This window comes from Pyrgilauda ruficollis, unplaced genomic scaffold (genome assembly GCF_017590135.1).
Source record: "Pyrgilauda ruficollis isolate IOZ18807 unplaced genomic scaffold, ASM1759013v1 scaffold70, whole genome shotgun sequence".
Classification (NCBI taxonomy): domain Eukaryota; kingdom Metazoa; phylum Chordata; class Aves; order Passeriformes; family Passeridae; genus Pyrgilauda; species Pyrgilauda ruficollis.
In genome coordinates this window covers 2,023,560-2,047,705 of record NW_024528822.1, presented here as the reverse complement: position 1 = coordinate 2,047,705, position 24,146 = coordinate 2,023,560, and the positions used below count along the sequence as shown (strand labels likewise).

Genomic DNA, 24,146 nt, shown 5'->3' with positions numbered 1-24,146 from the left:
CCAGCTAACAAGTGATAGAAGGAAATGAATGGCCTCAAGTTATGCCAGAGGAGGTTTAGATCAGGTATTAGGAAAAATTTCTTCATGGAAAGGGTTGTCAAACATTGGAACAGGACGCCCAGAGAAGTGGTGGAGTCACCATTCCTGGATATATTAAAAAAATATGTGGCTGTGGCACTTGAGAACGTGGTTTATTTGTGAACATGGCAATGGTGCTAAGTTGATGGTTGGACTTGGTAATCTTAGAGGCCTTTTTTGACCTTGGTGATTCTGTGATTGTTTTACTCTAAGGCTGGACAGAAGGATGGAGACATCGAGGAGATGCTTTTCTCATCTCTTCATGGAGCTCACCATGAACCTAAGTAACACAACATGTGATGCAGTAGCAGAACCTGGCAGGTGAACAGGAGGGGAAATAATTACAAACATCCTTGTAGATGCAAATAACCTCAGGATTTTCAAAAGGCCCAGTAGCTCTTCTGCCTGAGATCTGCTTTCTGCCAACATAATGCCTCAATCTCCCCCATTTCGTGTCAGAATGTGACGTAAGGTGTCGAGGTCATACTAATGACAGTGACAGAGGAAGCCCAATGTGAGAAGCAGGCAAATGACAAGTCTCACTGCAAAGCTCCCCCAGAAAGCTTGCAACACTGAGCTCAGACTGGCTGGGATGGCTTAACCAAAAGTAGTTTATGAAATAAAAGGTTAAAAGAAATCTCAGAGTCTCAAAAATATGTAAACGTGTTTTTCCAGATAAAGACAACAAGTTATTTGGTTAAATTAATCTGTGTCTGAACTTAAACTGAGGTAAGTGCTTACAGAGTATGTAGGCTGTGATAAATCCCCAGCAGTAATTCTGTTAAATTTTTCAACACCCCCTGCTATGCATGTGTAAGGATTCACAGGCACACTGAAACAGGCTGGCTAACTGTGCTTGTCTCCTCTGCTTTTAACCACTCTCAGAACAGCCCTGTGCCTCCTCCTCTCATGCTTTCTGCTATAAACCCAACCATTTTCATTTCCCAGGCAATCCACTGCACATGGCTGCAATTGCACTAACCATAACTGCAACCGAAGGGTATCTGATCCAAATTATGTAGCAGATTCTGATGTTGGACTCTGGAGCCACAGATCTGGGTGAGGGCCAGAAAAGCCATTTTATAATTATAGTGTGTCACAGACCTTAAAAATTTGTTATTAAAATGAAGACAGAGCAGGCACACCCACAGGGCAGGCATTAATCATGGCTAGATAAGGTCCAGTTCTCTCCTAGGTGGCAAGCTGCAAGGTTTCAGCAGGAGCTGGCTCCTGCTGCAAGGACACCCTGTGCTTCCTTCCCTCATAGTGCTTTTACTCTGTAATAGCAGGGAGCAGATTTTTCACTGCTCTCTGTGCAGCTGCTCTGGAAATAGTGTGATGCTGGGAGCAAGGATCACAAGGTCATTTTCCAAAATGAAGGAAGGAATAAGCATGTCACAGGAGTAGAAGGTAGAAGACAAATGACGCCGGTAATTTCGTATCTGGCAATTACTTGGCTCTCCTCACTGCAGCTCAGCTCTCAGAACCAACAAGCGGGAGGGAGGCCACTTGCACAGCCCTTCCAGTCTCGCTCAGAAAATCACAGACCCTGTTCTCTACCCATGAAATCCAAGAAGATGCCATAAACTGCAGCTGTGTGTCACAAAGGTATTTCATTTTGGCCAAAAGTGAGTGCTGTAAGAATGGATGTGCTGCATGCTTCACTGATGTAGACTAGAAGGAGCTTTACTCCTCTAGTTATAAATAGTCAAAGAACAGAAATTACTTTTGTGACTTTAAATCAGGTTGTAGTACATGAGAGTCTTCCCTAATATTCTTACGTTTTATTTTAGAAATCTTCTGTAATAAAATGAAGATGTTAATCAGTCAATCCCATGGTATCTGAGCATCTAAATCTAAGAAAACTCTTTAACAGGCTCTATTCCAGACATTTTATTAAAGCCATTACCGGAGGCACATCAAAATGTAATAGCACAGAAGCAGATAACAGCCAGAACATTTCCAGCATGAAATGCATGATCTATTCCGATTAAGGGAAATCCACGTTAAAAGTTGTCATTTCCATTTGGCACTTTCAAATGTCACAGTCATATTTCTGAGACAAATCCAGATACCATGTTTCTGAGTCACCTCAAGTTTACTGTCATCAGTCAGTCTCTGCCACTTGAAAGCAAGGGCTGTCTTTGCAAGTCTTCCAGGAGCTCTTGCTAGACAGTGTACCTTCACCCTGAATAATCTGCATTCTTCCTCTATCTGCTCTGGTAATTCCCAACAGGTAATGATACTGTTTTCTCTCCAGAGACTTAGTGAATCCCAATCACCCTGCACCATCACAACATGCAGTATGGATGGTTTCTTGTCACAGGAAGAAGTCCCAAGTTTGTCAGACCAAGCACATCTAGTGTATTCCTAGAGGGTGGCAAAGTCCTGGCTGATCTGTGCAGATAATCAGGAGCTTATGACAATGATTCATAAAGGCAATAGAGAAGCACTTTGGCTCTGTACTTATACCTGAGTGGTCCAGGCTGCTTTAACTAATGAAACTTTAATTAATTTTCACTGCTCCTGAACTGCTGGGAGCTGCACTTGTGTTACAGGCTGAGTGAAGGTACATGGCTAATGCATCCAAGGTGGGTTAAGCAGGAGAGCAGGAAGAGAAAGATAAGAAAGTGGCAGCTTGTCCTGGGGGACAGGTTTCTTCACGTGTGCCGTGTCCCTGATGCCTCTGCCATCAGCAGCTGGACACAAGCTGGTAATTCTTGTGGGATACAGGTCCATTTCATCAGAGGCACCTCTGAGTGAATGCCTCACTGACACAGATTGGGCAGAGAAGGAAGGGACAGTTGATGGTGTATTAGTCTTTCAGTAATTTTGTTCCCAAAAAGACAAGTATGGCATTTGGACCAGCAGATGGGTTTTCCAGTTTATTACCTCAGCAGTTCTGCATCGTGTACCAAAAAGTTCCTATGTTATTACAATTAAAAATAAGGGCTCCTTTCTGGTTTTCAACCTTTCACGAAGTAAATGGGTATGCTCAGCAATGACAGGGTTGAAATCCTTGTTTGTGGATCCACAGCCAAGATCAGGATGGTGCTAGCCATTATATGCTAGCAAGGCACGAGCTCACTCCTCCTCAGGGCAGTTTGCAAAGTGCTTCTCTGAACAGAACTGTTTTCTTTGCGCTGAGGTTCACACAAAGCAGAGCCAAAAGAAACCATTTAGTAGGCAATAAAAATATAAAATAAAAAGAACAAGTACATAAAAAATGTCACTAGGAAGGAGAGCAGTGTGTGCTGCAACAGCCTTATCCAAACCACACTGACGTTCCCCCCACACATGCAGAGCAATGACAAGATGCAACTGCTTTGTGTTTTCCTACTTCTGTGGAACCAGACTCTGGCCAAAGACTTTTGGTGCTTCACAACCTCTTATCATATAAGAGGGAAACCTTAAATATATAAAATATTTCATATAAATAATAAACATTTTAAAACACTCAGATGGGCACTCTGAAGCATTGTAACTGTGAAGGGCTTCAGACTCTAAACAAATTTCTGCGTGGCCTCTGAAGAACAGATGTGTATTCCATCCAAACACATAAATAATAATGGTTAGCATCCTATTCTCAGGACTCTCCTGGCTTCCAGCAATTTTTAGTCACAAGCACCATTTAACTCCACCATCTCAAATTCAAGTCTTTTTTTTTAAAATATGGCAAATCTGAAACTACCTTAAGTATCCCCCACCACAGTTCTCATTTCTGTTTTTTTCAGGGACTTCAAATAGATCTCACTTTCTTATAACCTCTAAGCAGTGTAATGACCTCAGTGCCATAATCATTTTGTATATTTGTAGAATGAATTAATTTCTATCTGATCTCTCTCTTTTCTTATATTTCTTCTCTGTTCTTTTTAATATCACCCTTGCTTTACTCCATTCTGAATGAAGCAATTGAAGGCTAATAACCCCATTAGGTATTTATGTTACTATTTTCAGTCTAAGGAGAATGTTGGCTGTAAAGTCCAGAGTGGGACATTGACAGCAAGTGGAAGAAAAGTCAGCACCAAAGGTGGCTGCTCTAATAGCCAACAGTGGAGGCACAAGGGTGACCCACACATGTGCCACTCCACACTTCCACTAGAAACCAGGGAGGTAAATAAAGCTACACCATTCAGGAATTCAAATGAGCTTGAGACTAAATAGCCATAGCAGCTGACATCTGCTTTAATGTCCTGACCCGACCGGTGCAACAATACATGCAACAGGGGCATTGCAGCTCTTTGGATCTGTGGTGTGTGTTTACTGTTTCTCCTGGTTCTGGACCCCAAGTTCACACCAGCATCATCAGGCAAAGCTCTGATGGAGTTTGTCATTGCTGACACTGCTGGAGGACATCTGCATCTGTCGCTGCCGGTGGAGTGCTGCGTAGTTCTCCTGTGTCAGTGGCCATGTGCGGAGAAGATGCGGATTGGCATGTGGCTGCTCATGGCAGACCTTGGGAGATTCCTTTTCTACCCCATGTTTTCCCAGCCCACAGGTAGCCCTTTCTCCCATGCAAATGCCACATCTCTCAAGGAGAGAACCAGTTGTAGTTTCTTTGGAATTGGAGGCTGCTGGCTTGAGCAGAGGAGGGTTACCTCCTTCCACAACTCTGAAACATCAAGGGCTTTTCACCTGGGGTGTCTGGGGAGTTTCAAAGAGCTGATGGAAGGAGCTGGAAATTTTCTGAGATGCAAAAGTAGGCACAAATCATGTTCCTAGAACTGTTCTGCAGTAGCTCAGCTTCCTCTCTGGAGGGAGGATCTATCACAAAACTCAGTACCCTGCTTGCTTTTTTGGAGTGTATAAAGGAAAAAAGTTCACAACCTGCAGATTTATGGATCAAGAAACTGATTCAGCTTCTGAACCATGTAAGAATGAGTGGCCCATCAATCCATAAGCATAAAAAGAGCTTGAGAGGATTATGAAGATGCCGACACCTAAGAGTGCAAGAAGATTGAAAGACAACTGTATCTTGTATTTATCCTAAAGACCTGCCTCCCGTGCTCAGAAAGAAAATGAAGTTGATGCTCTGTACACTTGTGTCTTGAGAAGAGTCTTCACAGAAGATTTTGCTTTTATATAGGATCCTCATATAATACTGCATGTAATTTTACAGATTCCTTTATAACTCTGAAAAGTAGGGAAGAGAAAATTCCTTGGAGAAAAGGCTTCTGAACTGGCATGAGCATGATGAGGTTTATTATTTCTTTTTAATATTTCCTCCTCAGGTCTTATTATGAAGATAACTATAAACTATATTGTAAGTCTGTGTAGGGTAAAATTCCCCTCCCTCTCTTCAATAAAGTACCTTCTTGGCTGTGAAGTTTGGGTGAGCAGTGCCTTTTATGCAGTCACAGAGAAGAGTTGTTAAGGGATAATATAAAGGGTCATTATTAGCCTTTGCTTTCTAGGATACATTCTGAAATTTTAAAAGAAATTTTGTTCTAAATGGATGACAGGCAAAATCCAAGAGCATACAGAGGTGAGAAATGAAAATAAAACCACCTTTCAAGTACAATATAATCTGGGATAATTTTTGTTACAATTTTCTGCTGATTTTGTTCACTTCCATTATTTTCCACTATAGACTTAGTTGATATTCATTAGGAATTCAAAAAACAATTTTCACCTAATTGCTGAAATCAAAAAATTTCAAAACTTATTTCAGAATTTTTGTAAGTTTTTTTGTTAACCTGTACCCTTCTTCAGAAGCTTCTGATTCAGTGAATGGGCATTTTATTTCACTGTAAATTGAATGAAAATAAATATGTACAACTTTTCAACCAACATTTGTAGAACAATATTGTAGAGGAGATGTTACCCTCAAAAATACAAACCACACAACTTCCCGCAGCTCTTCACTGGAGTTATCGCTGACTAATCCTTCATGAGTACATTCTCTTGGCATTTCAGCTACTATGGCTCCATTTCTGTGCTTTCTGGTCCTTTAAAAATACAGTCAGTTTCAGTATTTTTTAATTTGCATGTTTACTTTCAAGCAACAAAGTGCTTATATGGGGAGTGGAAAATTTAATGTTTCCCTTGGACAGCAGGAAATTGATTTCAAGCAGTTCTCAGTTATTGTATGCCACTGGAGAGACCTTAATGTTCCAGTAGCAGAGATGAAAGCCATTCAATTTCTGATACATATTGCTCTGGTTTTGCCACTTATACTACGGTGTTACACAAATTTAATGCAACTAGCAACATCAGTGTTTTTTAAGGATTAGCCTATTGGGAGAAAGGTCAAAACAAGTAAAGCTGCCTAGAAATCTCAATCTCAGAAGTAATGGACATCATATTTTCCAACACCCCTCCCCAAACTCATTAGCTGTACTCGTTGACCTCACTGCTGAAATTCTCAATCTTTCAGAGGCTGCTTTTCAAAGATTGCTGTGCTCTGAAAGGTGCTCTTCAATCAGGCTCTGGGATGAGGGTAGATACCATCACAGAGTCTTGAGACCTCCTCACTCCACTTCCATGGTCTCCTCCTTGCTGTGCTGCTGCGTGCAAGATTGGGATGACTTTGCTGAAGGACAAAAAGTAAGGGAGTGCAGGGCAGAGAGTGCTCTGGTTTTGCGTTAAATGAACAGCAGTGCAACTAAAAAGGCAAACAAACTTCAAACAGAAAAGATTCACCTGTTCTTGAGAGGAGGTACTCTAAAAATGACCACAGATACAAGTATTTAGGAAAGATTATTTCCTTTCTATATCCCGTTTACTTAATGCATCTAGGGGCAATTTGTGCATTGTAAGTGTCAGCTTCTCTGTTATGTCAGCAAACTCTCAGCTTTCTTCTTTGTATGACTTTCTTTCTTTTCACAGACCAGCTGCCAAGTTAATGGTGTGTCTTTTGGTATCTCCTGACTCATGTGCCTTCCTGTATCCCCAGTATCCCATCGTGGTGCTGAACAATTGCTACATAGGCTATGAAGTTGATTCATTTATGTCCTTGGCCCAAGGCTGGCAGTGTCAGCAGCAAGGGCTAACAGGGCTTTGCCCATCTGGAGCCTTATCGCCACACTAAGTCTTTCTTAAAATCCACAGGCACAAAGGTGCAAATTAAATGCAGTCACATAGAAGAGTTTTTAAGGGATAAAATAAAGGGTCATTATTAGACTTTGCTTTGTAGGATGTATTCCAAAATTTTAAGGGTATAGATATGTATTTCAGTAACAGCTGTCTCAGGGTGTTTGCATAGCCAATTTTATCACTGAGATATTTCTCTCCTCTTGTTTTGCCTCTTGTTCCTTCTCCCAAGACACAGCAGCACGGCTCCCACTCCTATCGGCACCATACTTCTATGCCAGAAGCCAAGACAGCAACTACTAGAAAAGCATTTTATTCTTGCATTTTACTCTTGGTCTGCCTATGCCAACCACTACAAAAATCTAATTTGCAGAAGGCCAGATGGCCAGTTTCTCCTAAAAGTTTCATTCTGACTGTTCCAAAAAGTACTAAGTGGTTCAGGTCACAGCTGAAGAGGACAAGCTGGATTTAAATCACATCAGGCCATGCTTAAGATATCCACAAGTAATTGCTGCACAGTTTCAGAGTCTGCAGGCCTTTCACACCCAGAACATCCACTGACGTCAATGGAAATTTTGGATGATGATGGAGAGCAGTGATGATGTTGACTCTGGCAGTCAAAGCCTTGAGAGTCTAATGTTTAGGTTTTCTCTGCCTCAGTTTGTATATGCTGTCCCTCACCACCCGCCGAATGCAGCACAAATGCTTGACTGCATTTACCTCAGCACAGCCCTGGGAAATAACAGCGGGCCTGTACCCTCATACCCCACTGCCAAGGGGGGACAGGCTGGCTGGGGGACTTGTCCAAGCTCTCGCTGAAAATTTGTGATAAACCATCACTATGGACCGCAAATTCAGCCTCCTGGTACCCTTTCCAAGTGCTTTCCATGGAAGGCTTTCCATGCTTTTCATCTTTTCAGTAAATGAAGTACTGAAGCATTGCATAAAGTGCCTCTCCAAACTGCTGGGACCTGCAGGGAATTGCCTAATCCACTTGGGTTAATTTAAAAATAATGTGGGTTTGTGGTTCAGGTTTCCTTCCAAAAACGAGTTGGATTAACTCACCTTTTAAAGGCAAACACTAGCAAACCCATACTGGGCCATGCAGGGCACAGTTTAGTTGTGACTTTAGTGCCAGTGCACCTCCCATGCCACCCAAAACACAGCCCCTGCTCCTTAGTGCAGCACCCACCTGCAGTGGGCAAGGAAAAAGGCCCTGAAGCAGATCTTCTGGCAGCTGGGATGCCCTTCCCCAGAGCTGGGGTGTGCTCCCCCAGCTGGGCCCAGGTGGCTGAGGAGGCTGGTGATGCTGAGGAGCTGTGGTGCTGTGCTGCTGCCTGTCCAGAAGCTGCAGGGGTGACAGGCCTTCCCTTCAGGCAGGTGGAGCCCCAGGGGTTTTTCTAGCTGCAGCTGCAGAGGATAAAAGTGAGGAGCAAGAGCCTTTAGGGGAATGTCCCTCTGGAGACCCAGCAGCCCCAGGCCACTTCCATGTGACTGGTGCAGCAGGTGATCCTCAGGAAGGTCTGAATTCATCAGCACTAAGTTGCTGCAAGCAGTCAGCATCCTGTTTTGGAGGATGGCAGCAGTCAGTAGGTGCATGGTGCAAGCAGGAGCATTCCTGCTGGGCTTAGGCATTAAGGACATCTGCTCACCAGCCAATCTCCTGGGATGAAAATTCCTGACAGTGCCTGCAACACCTGGCTGTGCCAGCATGCTCCTTGAACTGGGCATTCCCTGTCCTTGTTGCTCCTTGATGAACCCAGGAGGGGAAAGAGGTGCAGAATTTACCTAGCAATCAATGGTCATCTTCAAATTTTATGGCCAGCCATAGTCGCTGCACAAATTGGATTTAAAGAATCAATGTGACATTTGCTTTGGGCAAGAAGGCTGTTTTAAGGGAATTACAGAGCCCTGTTATGAATTCCCTACTTCATTCTTGAGCTTTTTTGAACTCCTGAGTAAATGCTGTCTGATGATGTGGTGCTGCTCATTTTCTCAGCTTGCTCTGCAGCTCCCTAAGGATTGTCATTAGCTTCCATACAGATCATTAACTGCTCCTCACACCCTGCCCTGGCTGCCTGTGCCTGGCTGTACATGGTGCTGCTGGAGCTGACAGTCCTTTTCCTGTGCTCCATGTGGGAGTGGTGGTCCATTTGGGTCCCTGCATACTCTTCATCACACCCCACTGTGCAAATGGGTCAGTTCCCTCCAGCTCATCTTCCAGCCCCATCTCAAACACCAGCAGGAGCTGTCCCTCTGCTTGCACTGTGGGCATGCCAGTAACCTCCAGGAGCCTTTGAGACTTTCATTCCCCTCCTGCCCCTTTCAGCTTCAGGTACTGCTGCTGTGGAGGGGAATGTGCAGTGTGAGTACCTCCTGGCCACTGCTCTGGTGGGCTCTAACAAAGATTTGAGGCCAATCCTGAGTGCTTCACCAGATCAAGTCAAGGGTTGCAATTCTCATGGGCTCAGAAAAAAGATGCTCCACAAAGCAATCTTTGAATGTGACTAAACAGCTCATTTCTGTGTTCAAGTGTGATGCCTGCCTGGTCTGTGGGTGTTTGGAGCTTGCACATAGCAACAGTCTTACATTTTATTTGTATAATGCTGGTTGTCTAGACGAGCATAAAGTACTTCAGGCTCTGGTTATCTCTGGGATCTAAAGGCAGAAAATGTTGGATAATTCATGATAATTTCAGCTGCCTGACTGCTGAAGGTATCTTGTCACATTAAAAGCTTCTTCTTGCAAGGAATACTTGCTGCATTTTCTGAAATGTGGTTTGGTCTTGTTCTTTCAAAGCTTTTTATTTAAATGTTAGTTTAAACAGTCTCTCATTAAGGTTTCTGAGTCTTGTTCTAAGACTTGTCTTCAAAATGTGTATTCAGGTGGTTTGTAAGGTTTGTATTATTTGCTTCTTTTGGAGCCATTCTGGTCTATTATGTAAATCCATAGCTAAGCATTTCCTGGGACCATTTATTGTGCAAATGTCTAGTATGGCACATGTGCAGTGCTGAGCAAAGCCAATTGCTTCTGTCTCTCTAGTTCAGAGAAGGTCAGTCTGTGGATTATTTATTTAATTTATTTTTTTCTTTAAGAGAAGACAATTTTCTCATTCCATTGCCTATCAGAATGTATTTTCTTCAAATGAGCTGGAAACTCCCAGAACAGATAAAAGTTTAAAGGCAAAACACAAGTCCCAACTAAGTGTAGAAGCAAGTAATCAAGTCAGTTGCAGGCACAGACATTTAAAGTGGCAGCTGGATGCTTGATTGGCTTCTGTGGTAATTTCTTGCATTTAATAATGTGCTTACAGAAAAATATGCATGGGATGATGGGCATTAAAAAGCCATTAGAGTATTTTAGATAAGCCACCCTTTGTATCCGTCTCCAGAAACCAGTACTGTCACTGGGGCTGATGTTACCTCCAGGGCTGCAGTGCTGCCGTTCCCGTTAGGAGGAGTATAAGAAGACTGAAGAGCCAGGGTTTGCAGCCCTAGTTCAGTCCCCACCATGGACAAACAGACTGAAAAAGTACAGGCATCTCTGAGGAGCAACAGGTCCTTGGCCGTGGGCTGCAGCGTTCCTCAGTGGGCACTGCAGGCAGCACGGCCAGCAGGGCACACCAGCACACCCAGGACAGGTCTCAGACCTCTGCCACATGGAAGCTGAGGAGAAACTTGTGCCCTCCCAGCACCTGGAAGCAGTTTTCCTGAGGAAAGCTGCAGGCAGGGGTACACAGGTTTTGTTGCAGGAGCCTCAGAGCAGCGGGGCAATAAAAGCCATGGCAGGAGTCCCGGGCATCTCTGTGCAAAGTGCTGAGGCTAGCAGGTTTATTCACAGCATTTATGATCTGGGACACACCACAGGAGCCTCCGTGCAACTGTTCTGCTGGCATGTGAACCTGTGGTGACTCAGGAAAAAGGCGCTCAGGGACTGTCTTGATAAGAAACAGGAGCTGGCTATAAAAGAAACATGCAGGAAAAGCAAATCCCCGTCTCTCTGAAGGTACAATCAACAGGCAGCACTCATCCTGCCACTTTAAAGCACCCAGGGACTTTGCTTCTCTGTGCCCCAGCTTGCACATCTGTAAAATGGGTTTCATAGGTCACCCTTTTCATACACTGCTTTGAAATCCACCCACCTCAGAGGCTGATTTTGTCATGGCTACCCTTTGGGTCAGTGCTGGCTCACAGGGGAAAGAAGCAAAGCTGGAGGCATGATCTTTTTTTCTGCAAAACACATCTTTATTTTCTTGGAGAGAAAAGAACACATCTTTCTTTGTGGAAGAATATATTGAGTTAACTTGCATTTTATCTGTACAGCAGTCATACTTACCTCCACTTGTGCGCCTAATGCATGAGAGATGCTGTGGTCCTAACAGGATGAATTATAAAAAACATCCTTGTGGGGTTTTTTCACTGGGAGAAATTAAAACTTGAGTCTAGTTTCCTTCTCTCCTATTACTGTCAACACATCTTGTCTGTCTGCTTTTCTTTTGCTTCCTACAAGTGGCTTGCAAGTCCTCCCACAAGACATGGCATGACATTTTAGTCCATGTCTTTTTTTTTTTTTTTGTACATTGAGCAGAAAATGTAGGACTGTTGCACATCTGCAGATTATTTATCCATGCAGGCCTAATTGGTGCAGGGATTAGCAAAACATGTTTTGCCTGCCAATCTCTAATCAAGAAGACAGATTCACTGGCACAGTGGTGGCTTTGCTGTGCTCCAGGGAGGTGATGCTCACTCTGCTGAAAATCAGAAGCAATTTAGCCAAATTCAATTTGCAGGTACAGACCTTGCAAGGTCAAAGTGAGAAGCACAGTCTGCAAAGAAATAATATTACCTTCTAAGAGCAACAGCACATCCAAATCTGGTTTGGAGGAAAAGGCTCCAGTATGAGCACTGAGACAATGAAAAAATTCTAGCAAAAGTTAACAGTCTGGAAAGGAGAAATAACTGGCTTGTGCAAAGTATTCCCTTAGGATGTGTATTACTCCCAGAAATTTTCTACTTTACTGCAGATTTTCCAAAGATGTAATGGCAGTTTCAATGGCTTACAAACCTTTTTGGCATAGGTTTGTTCTGCAGGGAGTATCAGGAGACCAAACCCCTGGCCTGGGACAACACACTGTATGTACTTTTTCTCATTCTTGCCTACCTTTTCTCTTCATAGGTGGGATTTTCTTTTTTCAGAATAGGGGAAAAAGCATTCATTTCAGTGTTGGCAAAATTTTATAAATTCATTTGTATGAGGTTCAGAGAAGTGGGGAAACATCACGACTGCCTAGCAATGTTTAAAGACAAAGCAGGCAGTGGAAGGTGAATAGTGTTAAATATATAATTGTTAACTCAGTGGGGAAAAAGTGGAGCTTTACTATCACGTTTCATTTGCAAGTTTTATTTCAGTGCAACACCTGCTTTCAATATAATTAACTCTTACTTAGCATAGAATTTTGGCACTGATGACTTCTGATTTACTTCACTGGGGACGCTTGATTCCAGTGACAGAGATATTGTGCTGGAGACTTGCCTAATGGAGTAGAGCTAATTTGTCATTTGCTGGGTTAATGAAGATACACACTATAAAGAGTGTGAAAAACAAGACCTAGTACATGAAAGCTAAAGAAACCAGCAAACAATTTAGAGTTAAGACACAAACAAAAGATTGCTGTGCCTTAGGCTTTTCTTTAGTATCTTTTACCCCAGTTCCTGTAGTACCCTAGCAGCCTTCAGGTTGTCTGAACATGGATGTGACACTTCTAGGTGGAAGCAAACTTTTCTGTATTGCTGCTGTGGCAATTAAGCCAGCACATTTCCCTTCCAGTCTCCTTCCTCTGACATTCCATTCCAGTCTTACACAGACTTTAACAGTCTGTTGCCTTTGTTAATGCCTTGCATTTATATTGTAAACCAATTGCTGTGATTACAATGGAGTGCCAGCTCATGATGGCAGAATTGAAGAAAATAATGCAGGAAGATAATTTATCTCAAAAATGCAGCATTACACCCTGCAATGTCACAGCTCCTTGCTGTGTGCTGCCACCTTATCTGCACACAGCTTGGAGCTTGCAGGAATTTACTCCTCACATGGAGGATTAGAGATTAGAGGGGAGATCATCTCAGCAGAGGGGCTCTGCAGGGCAGCTTCTCTGCCAAAGAGAAGCCATGCTCCGCATGACCTGGGGATTCACAGGGCCAGGGCACACCTGAGCTTTGCGTCTGCCTTTCCCCTGTAGCCTTTCTGACAGTTGTTCACACCCCAAGTCCCACTGTTCCATGGGTAAAGCAGGGTGTTCCCAGCTAGCAAAACTGTATCATCAAGAGAGTACCAAAGCAGCTTTTGGTTTGAGGAGAAGGTGAGAGCAGCAGGTGCAGGATTTCTGGTAATGTGACCAGGAATAGGTTTGGTCAGTCTAAGATGACAATTTCCCTTTTAACACAGTGTGGGGGTTAGCATGGTGGATGTGCCTGTGTCTGTGCTGGGCCCAGAAATGAGTGGATAGCAGGAACATCTGTGTTCAAATGTTCTGTCCAAATATTTAAGCTGAAGGTTGCTTTTTCTGGAGTCATCCCTGACTGTTTTGAGCTTCCAGCACAGGTTATACCACAGTCCTGCCTTGCTTCCCATAACTATTTATCTACCATTACTCACTGAAAACTCTCTTCATCAAATGCTTCCTGGTATGGCTTCACAAGCTGTGCTACAGTACCAAGGAAAAATCAGTTTTCCCAGTAAGCACTGGCAAACCTGGGGAGACAATTAATTGTGAGAGGTTTACTGTGTGGCATATAGTCATTCTGGTGCACAAAATATGCCACATTCTCCCAGATGCTCCTCATACTTCACTGAAGATGCCAAGTCCAAGGCAGCCATATAACCCATCTAACTGCAGGAGTGCCCCTGTTTGGGACAACAGGGCTCGCTGTGGATGTGGGTGCATGGCTGACAGCACCCTCCACAGCCCTAGGAGTCCTCAGGGAGAAGCTTCTCCACAGCGTTTTGCTGGGTAAGGAAATGTCTTCCATAAGGAGGTCTCCTTTGAAAGCTGGAGCCAGTATGGAAAGTAATTCATGCTTGGTGAAGCCAGCCAGAACAGCTAAAAGGAAGCTGTACATTATTATTGTATAAGGCAAAGAGAGACTCCTGAAGTGGGCACTGCAGCTCAGGGTCATGGTCCATGTCAGGGCAAGGCTGTCCTTTGGGGCAGCATGGCACTACACTGGGTGCTTCAGGGATCCAGGCTGTGGTACCATAGGGATCCAGTGGTATTTACTAAACAGGAATCAGGCCCACAAGACAGTAAAAGCACATGCTTCTGCTGTATATGAAATAGTGATAGCCAATTCTATATGTGGGGAACAGATTTTTGGCAGGAGGAACTTTTTTCCCCCAGGATGAATCCCAACATAAATTCCATTTCTGTCCTTTCATTTGAGTACAGCCTTCCTATTCCTCTCATACTAATCTTGCTTCATGTCATTTAATTGTAACTGTGCGTGTGGTTTTTTGTTTTCAGAGCATGAGGCTGGCTGCCTATGACACCCTGGCAGTGAAACCCTACATGGTGTCTTAGGAAGCAGGTTAAAGTCTCTAATGAAGTTTGGGACTGGCTTTTTCAGTGTGCCTCTGCTTCCTTTTGCACTCCCTGTGTCCCCTGTGGCAGGTGTCTGGTACAGTCAGTGCTGTGCAGGACTGAAGGCCAGACCTGAAGTGGGTATAGTGTTTGTGGAAGGGGAGAATGGATCCTGCTGAGCACAGGCAGCATCTGTCAGGGTCATGAGCATCCCTGAACAGCCCAGCACAGCTCCAGCAAGTGGGAAGTCAGGCTGTGGTTTGCAGTGCAGATGGGCAGCTCTTCTACTGATTCGGAGAGGCAGTTAACAGGTTTGGCAGGGAATAGGCTGCTGCCAGCAGGCAGTCTTGCAGAGGACAAGGCACACTGAGGAATACAATGCAGAACCAGCAGCTCAAATGAAAGAGTTCATGTACAGCAGCCAAAGTACAGGGTCATCACATCCAGAGAGAGGCAAGTTCGTAGCTATGATTTGATACAAAGGACTGGCAGGCAACAAACCCAATAAACACAAAAAATATGTCTCCTCTACCTTGCAGTCTTGTACCTGCTGTAGCAGAGGGGCTGTAGGCTGATACAGACTTGTGGATGCAGAGATCTGATGAGGCTGAAAGAATGGATGGGGGTTTTTTAGGTATTCATCTGGTACAGCCCTGTCTTCTGGGAAAGTAGATCAAAACAGTGCTTTCATCAGTATCCAAATAATGATCTTTACATGCCCAGTCTCAGGAAACAAATAGCTTGAAATTCATGACAGCAGTGAAAAACTATTCGTCCATCATTGTCAGCAGGAAATTTAATTCTGGTCAGGTTTTGTCAGAACACCCCAATAAAGAACTTCAGGGCCCCAGGGAGTTTGCAGGTTTGAAAGTGAGCAATGGCAGCGCAGGCCAGGGCACCGTGCTGGCTGCCCCACACACACCTCGCAGGCTGCTGGCCACAGCCCCAGCCCCTAGGATGATTCCTTCCTTCTTTGTGGTACTGAATTTCCATGCAGCTGGCAGCTTGCAGCTCTGCTGCCGGGCAGGCACAGGCTGCAGGCAGGTTTCCCCCCACCCCTGCAGCCCCATGCCAGCCCTGCCAGCAGGGCCAAGCCGCGCCCCGTCACCTCCTGTGTCCCATTGCTACACACGGGACAAGTCAAACTGCTGCTGCTTCTGCTCTTTGTGCCAGGGCTGAACCTGCTCAGGCTGACCCTGCTCAGGGATTCACAGCATCCCCAACCTGGACTGCACACATGAGCTCCTGACTCCCCACTGCTGCTCCAGCTGCTCCAGCATGTCCCCAGGTGCTACCATGCCATGTTCTCATCTCAGGGGCAGCTGCCTGCTGCCCCCTCCTGCTCCTGCCCTGATGCTGCTGGAGATCTGAGCCAGGTCCCTCCGCTTGGGTGGAAAACCCCCAGCCTGGGCTCCTGCAAGGCTTCTTCCAAGCCCCACATAGCAGATCAGATGGGCACCAGCTTCCCATGGCTTCAGCAGGAGCAGGGAGCTAGGGGCTTTGCTGCCAACCCTGGGCCCTCAGCATCCTGGTGCCCACAGGGGTGGAGGGGAGGAGGATGGCCCCACACTGCTTCAAGATGTTCACTGTGAAGGGGCTGGTGGGAAGAGTGAGATTTCACCTCCTGTCATCACCTGTCCCTTTGCTCTTTCTTTGCAGCCTCCTCCCTTGTTTGCAGCCCTTGCCTGTTTGTATCCTGTGCAGGTGCTGGCTCTTGCAGCAGAAGCTGAAACTTTTTTTTCTCCTCTTTAAGGTGTGTGTCTCTCTTCCCCAAAGGAAAAGAAGAGGAGCAAAAAAAGCCATATATTTGCTGCAGACTGTGACTGGCTTATGTAATAACACTGCCTTTCTCTCCTTGTTTTAGGGAGTGCTGCCGATTTTTTGGAGACAATGGCTTGACTTTGAAGGTGTTTTTTACCAAGGCAGCACCCTTTGGTGTTCTTTGGACACTCACAAACTACCTTTACTTACATGCAATAAAGAAAATAAACACTACGGATGTCTCCGTGTTGTTCTGCTGCAACAAAGCTTTTGTGTTCTTGCTTTCATGGATCGTTCTGAGGGACAGGTTCATGGGAGTGAGGGTAAGTGACTCCTTATCTCTGTCTCCCCTGTTCCCCCTCACCCTTGTGTCTTTCCTTTACCCCTTGCCTCCTGCCAGCTGAGTCAAGCAGCACCCATGCATTCAGCTCTGTGGGCACAGAAGTCCTTGTGGAGCAGGGATGCATCCTTCCCTGCAGCCTTCCCAGGTGCCTGTGAGCTCCTGGAGCCCCTGGCTCCCCCAGCCCAATGCCTTTGTGCATATTCCTTCAGGAAAGAGGTGACTTGCTCCAGAGTGGGTCGCAAAGGATATGTGCTGTCTCCATGCTGCTGTGGATGTGTGTCAGCCCTTGCCAATGCCTTCCAAGTGACCATTCCCAGACCTGGTTGTTTCTAGCTGCACGTTCATTCCCAGGCTGCCACCATTCCCACCATTCCCAGGCTGCCACCAGACCTGGTTGTTTCTAACTGCACGTTCTCGCAAGCCCTGGCTACACACACCGCATTTCTGGTCCGGTCCTGGGAATTTAACAGGGCCCTCACCTTCCTGTGTATGTGTGACAGCAGGCTTGCAGGGTGGGACAGTTCTCTTCTGCATCTTCTGTGTCAGGTAGCAGCAGCTGCAGACAGGAGAGGAGAGCTGGGCTGCCCTCACCCACCTGTGGCCTAACGAGGGTCTGCCCGTGTCACTGATGGAAAACTGGTGTCCACAGGGACTTGCATTTGGCCAGCGGCCTTCCCTGTAGGCTGCTCTTCTGGTGGGACCCCAAATGTTTGCTTGCACCTTTAGTTCTGCACCCCACCAAATGCCTCTGCAGCAGCAGCAGCAGCAGAGCCACGTGCAGAGGGTTTATCAGGAAGCGCCTCAGCTCCCTGCTGACCCTGCTGCCATTCTAGCAGCCCTCAGCACGTCACATCCTTTGGCAGCAGAGTGGGTGGATGGGTAACCCCCCACCCCGGGGCCAAGGAGCTCCTGCCAGGACCAGGAGCAACTGCAAGGAAAAGGCACCTGGGTCCCTGTTTCCTTGCTTCACCAATTAATTAATAATCAAGATCAACAGCAATAACTGTAATTATTCCTGTCTCCTGCCCATTACTTGAGGAGCTCCCTGCTCACCCACCTAGGCTGGTGGTGCTAAGAAGAGCTTGTTGCGTGGAGTAGCTGAGAGTTAACTTTTCAGGAAGTATTCCTCTCTGACAGGAGAATTTGGCAGGAGACCTTGGCCAGCCTTTCAGTGGTGGCAGCCAAGAGGCTGCTCAGGGGATGGTTGCAAAATGTACCTGCCAAAAGCTCAGTGTGGCCAGCTGGTGTCTGCCCACTCCTCTGCCCAAGTAGCCCTAGCCTAAAAACAAATTAATGGTGAGTTTTGAGTGCAGAAGCAAGAGTATCCTGAAATGATCGTGGAGCTAGGGAAGTCTCATTGTTATCAAAACTGGATGTGCTTGCCATTTTGATAAATGGAAATAAAAAAAGGTATTTTTGTGTCTTCATCTCTCTTTTGGCGCTGTCAGCTGTAGCACTGGTGGGACACCAGGAGCAATGGTGTATGGTATCTGCACCTGCAGCTTGCTCCTCGCTCTGAATGTGCCATCTCCCACCGTGGGGTATGGCTGTGGTGTGGAGGGAAAGAAGCCAACCTGTGTGTGTAGCGATACCCACATGGGCACATACATGCTGGAGCAGAGGTGCTTCTTGGGCTTGCCTGAGTTTCTGGCCATGATGGAAAAGCCAGGATGGTCAGGGACTTCCCAGCAGCTTCTTGGGAAGGTTGTCTTGTGCCATGGCAGGCGACACGCACTGGGGGATGAATCCTGTTCTGTATGCCTCCCTTCTCAAAGGGGCAGAAGGAGTGGAAGGAGCAGAGAAGCAGACCCAAGTGCTGGTCCCAGCCATGTCCAGCTGCCTTTTGTTTCCTCTCTGCGCTACTTTGGGAAAGCAGCAATGAAGCAGAGAAGCAGAACGGGGGACAGAGCAGTGGTGGCTGTGTGATACTCCTGCCATGTGTTCCAGCCCCTCTCTGTGCAACCTGGCATTGGTGAGATTGTGGCAGAGGAGCTTCCCAAGAAGGAACCCAGCTGTCTCCTGAATCCAAGAGGGAACAAGCTGTCTCCTTCCCAGGTGACAGGCCAGCAAGGAACCTGGCTGCAGGGAGAAGGGGTTTGCAGACAAACTGGGCTATTTGCTCTTAAGCAGCTGTGGCATCCTGACCTGTGGCAATATGAGAGTGAGGAGGCACTTGTCCTTGGAGATTGGAAGGGCACACGGCAGCACAGCAGTTCTACAACCCAGCTTTGCGTGGCATAGTGGGAGTGCCGGGGCACTCCTGTCTGCAGAGGGACATAGCATGGTGTCTTTGGAGAGAATCATTTTCTTCCCTCTTTCCTCTCTTTTTCTGTACAGCCCATGTGAAAAGCAACAGGCAGAAAGAGTGTCACTGCTGGAGAATAGCATCATGATGACCCCAATACACTGCCTTCCTCCTGGGACTGGCAACCAGGAGCAAAGACAGCTGCTAGGGCTTCCCTGGGAGTGACCTGGGGCTGCAGCCACCACACAGCCCGGCCCCAAAGCACATGGTCCCTCGGGGTCACACGGTGTCCCCGAGCTGCTGACCCTCTTAGAAGCACCCTTTGAGAGGGTATTTGGCAGACAAGGCTGCAAGGGGGAGAGTGCCTTCCCACACTCCTGCTCCATCCCCACACCACAGCAAAGCTCTGACTGCACATTTGGGTGTCCCTGTTCATGCCCACTGACAGAGGCAAGGTGAGAAAGGCAGCTGCTCAGTGGGGTTAAAGCAAGTACAATTATCCTACTTGGCCTTCAGAAGTGCAACTGCTAGCTCTCTAAGCACATAAATCACAATTTAGCTGGGATATAAGTGTAAGAGCAATTGCAAGTTCCCATCCTTGCCATTCAGGTACTTTTAAGTGCCTTCATCTCCCCTAATGAAGTTGAGCTTTTCCCCCTTGCCCTTCACCGTGCCCAGAGAACGACTGGCTGGGCTGGAAGTTGTCAAAGCCACACAGATAATGAAGCTGTGAGTGCCTCTGCAAACCCTGCAGTGCTGTGACACCTGTGGCACTGTGGTGTGTGAGCAGCCTGTCACTGCCTCTAACAATGCGCTGGATAGAAAGGCTGACAGGCTTTCAGAGAAGGGGTCTGTGGCACCCCTGGCAGCTCGACAGGACACTGCAAAGTGAGGCCAAGACTCATCTGACACCTGTGACATGCTTGATGGAAGAGGCAAGGACCTCTGCCCCAGCACAACTGTTTGCAGACTGCATTTATTTGCTTTGATCTTTGACTTTGGTGTTTCCCTCCATGCTACGGTGAATAAAACAGCTGAGGATCCAAGAGAGCCATCACCTGCAAGTGTGCATAACATATAGACAAGCACATCTGCCTATGGGACTTGGAAATACATATCCTAGCAAATCTCAAACTCTACAAACGCTGTCTTGGAAGGTGCTCTGAAGCTGATCACAAGCACATCTGCCTATGGGACTTGGAAATACATATCCTAGCAAATCTCAAACTCTAGAGACAACGCTCTCTTGGAAGGTGCTCTGAAGCTGATCGGCTCCTGGTGTTAAAAGCAATGCTGGAGACTTTTCATTCTGCAGTTCATGCATGCACCTCCCAAGTTTCCAGTGCAGAGGCATTACAGCTGCCTTAGGGGGTTGAGGCAGGCTTCCTCCACCCAGCTGGGTGCCACAGCCTGGAATGTGGTTGTGGTTCTCCTCAGCCCTCCAGTGAAGGCTGGACAAACCCCATAGAGCTCAGAGGAGGACAGCCACACTGTGAGCAGATGCTACAGGAAATGCTGCATCTTCCACTCTTTGTCAACCCATCTGTAGCACAGGTGATGTTGAAGGAAGGTACAGGGTTGCCATCTTTCAGCTGAGCCTGAGCCATGTACCTTGCAGCTCTCCCAAGAGCCACAGTGAGTCAGAGCAAAGGTGCCTCTGCCGCAAAAGCCTGCCTCCAGCATCTGCCTGTAGTAGACACCTAGAAAAATCTGTCTAAATAGGAAAGGCCTGTAATGATATTTCCTCATGAGACTTTCCAGCCTCCAACAATTTGAGGCTCAGGGACTTCCTGAGATGGAACCAGTGTTTCTATAGCTAATAGTCGTTGATGGAATTTTTTTTTTTCCATGAGTTTATCCTTCTAAATTTTTCACATTCACAGGGTGCAACGGCAAAGCTTTCCTTCACTTAATTATGTATTGGGTGAAGGCGAATTTCTTTTTCCTTGTTCTGCACCTGCCTCATGCTAGTCTCATGCACTGACCTTTTTTCTTGTGCTTCTGAAGCCACATAGAGTGTCTGAATTTTTATTTGACAAGCACCAGCACACTGGTGAGAGAACTGCCCCACGCTGCTATAGAGCTATGCAGGGCAGGTTCTGTCCTTGCCTTAAAAAGAAGCCTGTCAGCCTGTCCTGGACCATAGGGCCTAGTTACACCACCACAAAACTTCACTTCAGAAATGATGTCCCACACCTGTGCATGGAGAGACCAGATGCCAACAAGGCTGCAAGCCAAGATGCTGTATCTGAACCTCTCCAAATCTGCAGTGTGTATACCCAGCCTTTGCAGTTGGCACGGGGGCTCCACCCTGATCAAGTCATAAATAAGGATTCTGCCTTATGCCACCCTGCCATTATACAGCAACCCCTGTGGAGAAATTGAGTTTTTTTGCAAAAATGGGCCAATTTTTTTTTGTTAGGGGAAATTGAAGGTGTTGATGTCAGTGTGCAGGAAGGATCTGCTGGATGATTGTCTGGTGTATGGGTGTCCCCTGGCACCAGCCCCAGCTTAGCCCAGGGAAGAGACTGCTGGTGCTGCTGGGGTTGGGACCTGCAGCTGGTAAAGAGGCTACCTCACCACATCTTGCTGATCAGGCAGCAGCAGAGCCTGGCACACAGACTTTCCCCCTGTATCTTCACAGCAGCTCCAGTATCTCTGGTGGGAAGCAGGAAAGATGAGAGGAGGTTCATGGATGTATAGGCAGTTGCAGCCTGTGGATGGGGCTTAAAACCCTAGTCTGGTCCTGCGAGAGGGGACAGCTGGCTGGCACTTACCCATCTGTGGATCAAAATAAATTAATACCTCAGTCATCTTGGAGGCATCACCTTGAGTGTGCAGCCAAAAGGTATGTGTTGTAAGCAGGGCATCTCTCACAGCCCTGCAGAGCCAGGAAGCATGAGCATAGAGAAAGCTCTGTTCACCCCAGAATTAACACCCTGAGAGGCTGAAGGCATCTGGCAGGACAATCCCAGAGAAGCCAGGGATTTGTTGCACAGCCTGGTAAATCAGGGCAGCGTGTCCCCAGCCTTTGTGAATGTTTCTTCTGTTTGGGAGGCACCCCTCAGGCACTGCAGTGTGCATAGCTGGCTGGAAAAAACCTCCTCCTACTCTCTGAAATGACTCGTCTAGACTGGGAAGTAGTTGTGTGAATTTTATTCCCCTGTTTATTTCTATAACCTTTTTCCTCCAAAACTTCAACAGGACTCGAAGCTTTTCTGCAAGCTGCAGGGAATTATTACTTGTGTATTTTTGTCATGCACAGGCTGCAGGGACCCACTGATGGGGCAGCTCAGTGACAGAGATTAAATCCCCACTTCAGCTCAGTCGGAGGCACTGAGCCCTGCAGTCTGGCCTGTCGCACACGCCCGGAGCAGCCACTCCTTTGCAGCTCTGCCTGCAGCTTCCCTGCAGCCAGGGAATCCACGAGGGCAGGCAGCATCTGCTCCCTGGGTATTGGCCCAGGCTTCCTACTATTTTCTACATAGGCAGATGATGCAGAAGTACTGCACTCGAATGTAAATCTGCATTGCCTGTTTCTCCATCGTGAGGGTTGTCTAGTAACACTTTCTTGCTTTCTTTGTCTCCAACCAGATTGTGGCTGCTATATTTGCTATTGCAGGGATAGTTATGATGACGTATGCTGATGGGTTTCACAGCCACTCCGTTATTGGGATAGCCCTGGTGGTGGGCTCTGCCTCAATGTCTGCTCTCTACAAGGTAAGCATACCTGGCTCTTTTCCCCCACAGAGATGCCTGTCACCCTCATCACTCACTTTGGCTGTTCCTGTCTTACTTGCAAACCTCTGTGGAGTTCAGGAAGCACCCTGCAGAGATTTAGCTTAAGTCACTTGGTTAGCTCCACTTGCCAGTCCTCCTTCAGTAACACATGTAGCCTGTGTGGGGCTTAAAGCATTGCTTATCATGGAAGCAATCATATCCTTAAAATGCAGAGCACGTGCCTATGAATCAAGACCTCATCCTGAGCAGCTGGATAAGCTGCACTATGTGTAAGATGTAGCCTTCTCTGCTGAGCACAGCCATTTCACTCAGCCTGGGACACTTCTGGGCACTTGCCTTTATGCTGATCATAGTGCTCAGTCACAGTCCACAGTGAGGAATAAGCATTTGTAGAGTGTGGTTGGCCCACCCTGGCTCAGGTGTGTAGATCAGGAGGTGTAGACAACTTCATCTGGTCTAATGAATTGCACTGTACCAGTCATCCAACAGGAACTGGCCAGGAGAGCCCTGCAGTCCAGGGAGACTTGCCAAACTGAGAAGCATCTGCCTGTGCCCCTCGGCACAGTGCAGCGATGCTTTTTGCTCATTTGTTCAGATCAGACGATCTCTTACATTAGGAAGGTCAGGAAGTTTCATACAGCTCATTCCTCGAATAGAGCATTTCCTTGCAGGACCAGAGACATGGCCCACCAAACCAGAGAAAATTAAAGGCTAGAGCCTAGCTGTGTTCCCTTTCCCATGACACTGCCACTCTTTCTGGGAATGGGAGTCTCAGGGCTGCTCCACCAGAGCTCGTGCACAGGAGGGTGGTGGCGGCAGTGCCAGCAGGGTGTTACTCTGCAGTGTGCTCTGCATGCCAGGACAGGTGAAGCTCTGCAGCTTGTTGTGCAACACATGCCGCTGCCACTGCTGCTGCCACCCTGCTCTGGCTCTCTCTGGCTCAGTTCCCATGAGCTGTGTGTGCCAAAGGGGCAGGCAGATCTACAGGCAGACAGATGTCACCATGTGCAGCAGAGCCACTGCCTGTCTGGGGTAGGAGGATAGGTCAAGGTGGCCCTGCGGGGGGCAACACAACATGCTGGCCTCAGGAGGCAAATGAGGAGTAAGTGGCTTTTGGGACATTTTGCTCCATATTGCAGAGCAGCAACACAGCTGCACTGGCCAGTGATGGGATGGTGGGAGTGGGCAGAGCCCTGCTAGCACGGCAGCCCTGCAGACTTGCCTGCTCTGTGTAGGCAAAGGAGAGAAGTGACACTGGTGAGGGGGACTGCCAGTGCAGCACAAACCACAAAGCCACAGTCCACTGGCTGGCCTGGTCTGCAGCCAGTAGCAGAGGAAAACTGTTCCCAGACCATGATATCCAACAGAAT

At 46.9% G+C, this 24,146-nt stretch overlaps 1 protein-coding gene across 2 annotated transcripts in view; it reads left to right on the top strand.

Moving 5' to 3' along the window:
* Positions 1-24,146, top strand: part of SLC35F3 (solute carrier family 35 member F3) — a 169,209-nt gene that overhangs the window by 141,202 nt on the left and 3,861 nt on the right. For both annotated transcript variants that reach the window (XM_041485495.1, XM_041485496.1), the window contains 2 exons: positions 16,551-16,770; positions 22,630-22,755. In XM_041485495.1, coding sequence (XP_041341429.1) covers positions 16,551-16,770; positions 22,630-22,755 — 346 coding nt within the window. The remainder of the gene's footprint in view (positions 1-16,550; positions 16,771-22,629; positions 22,756-24,146) is intronic.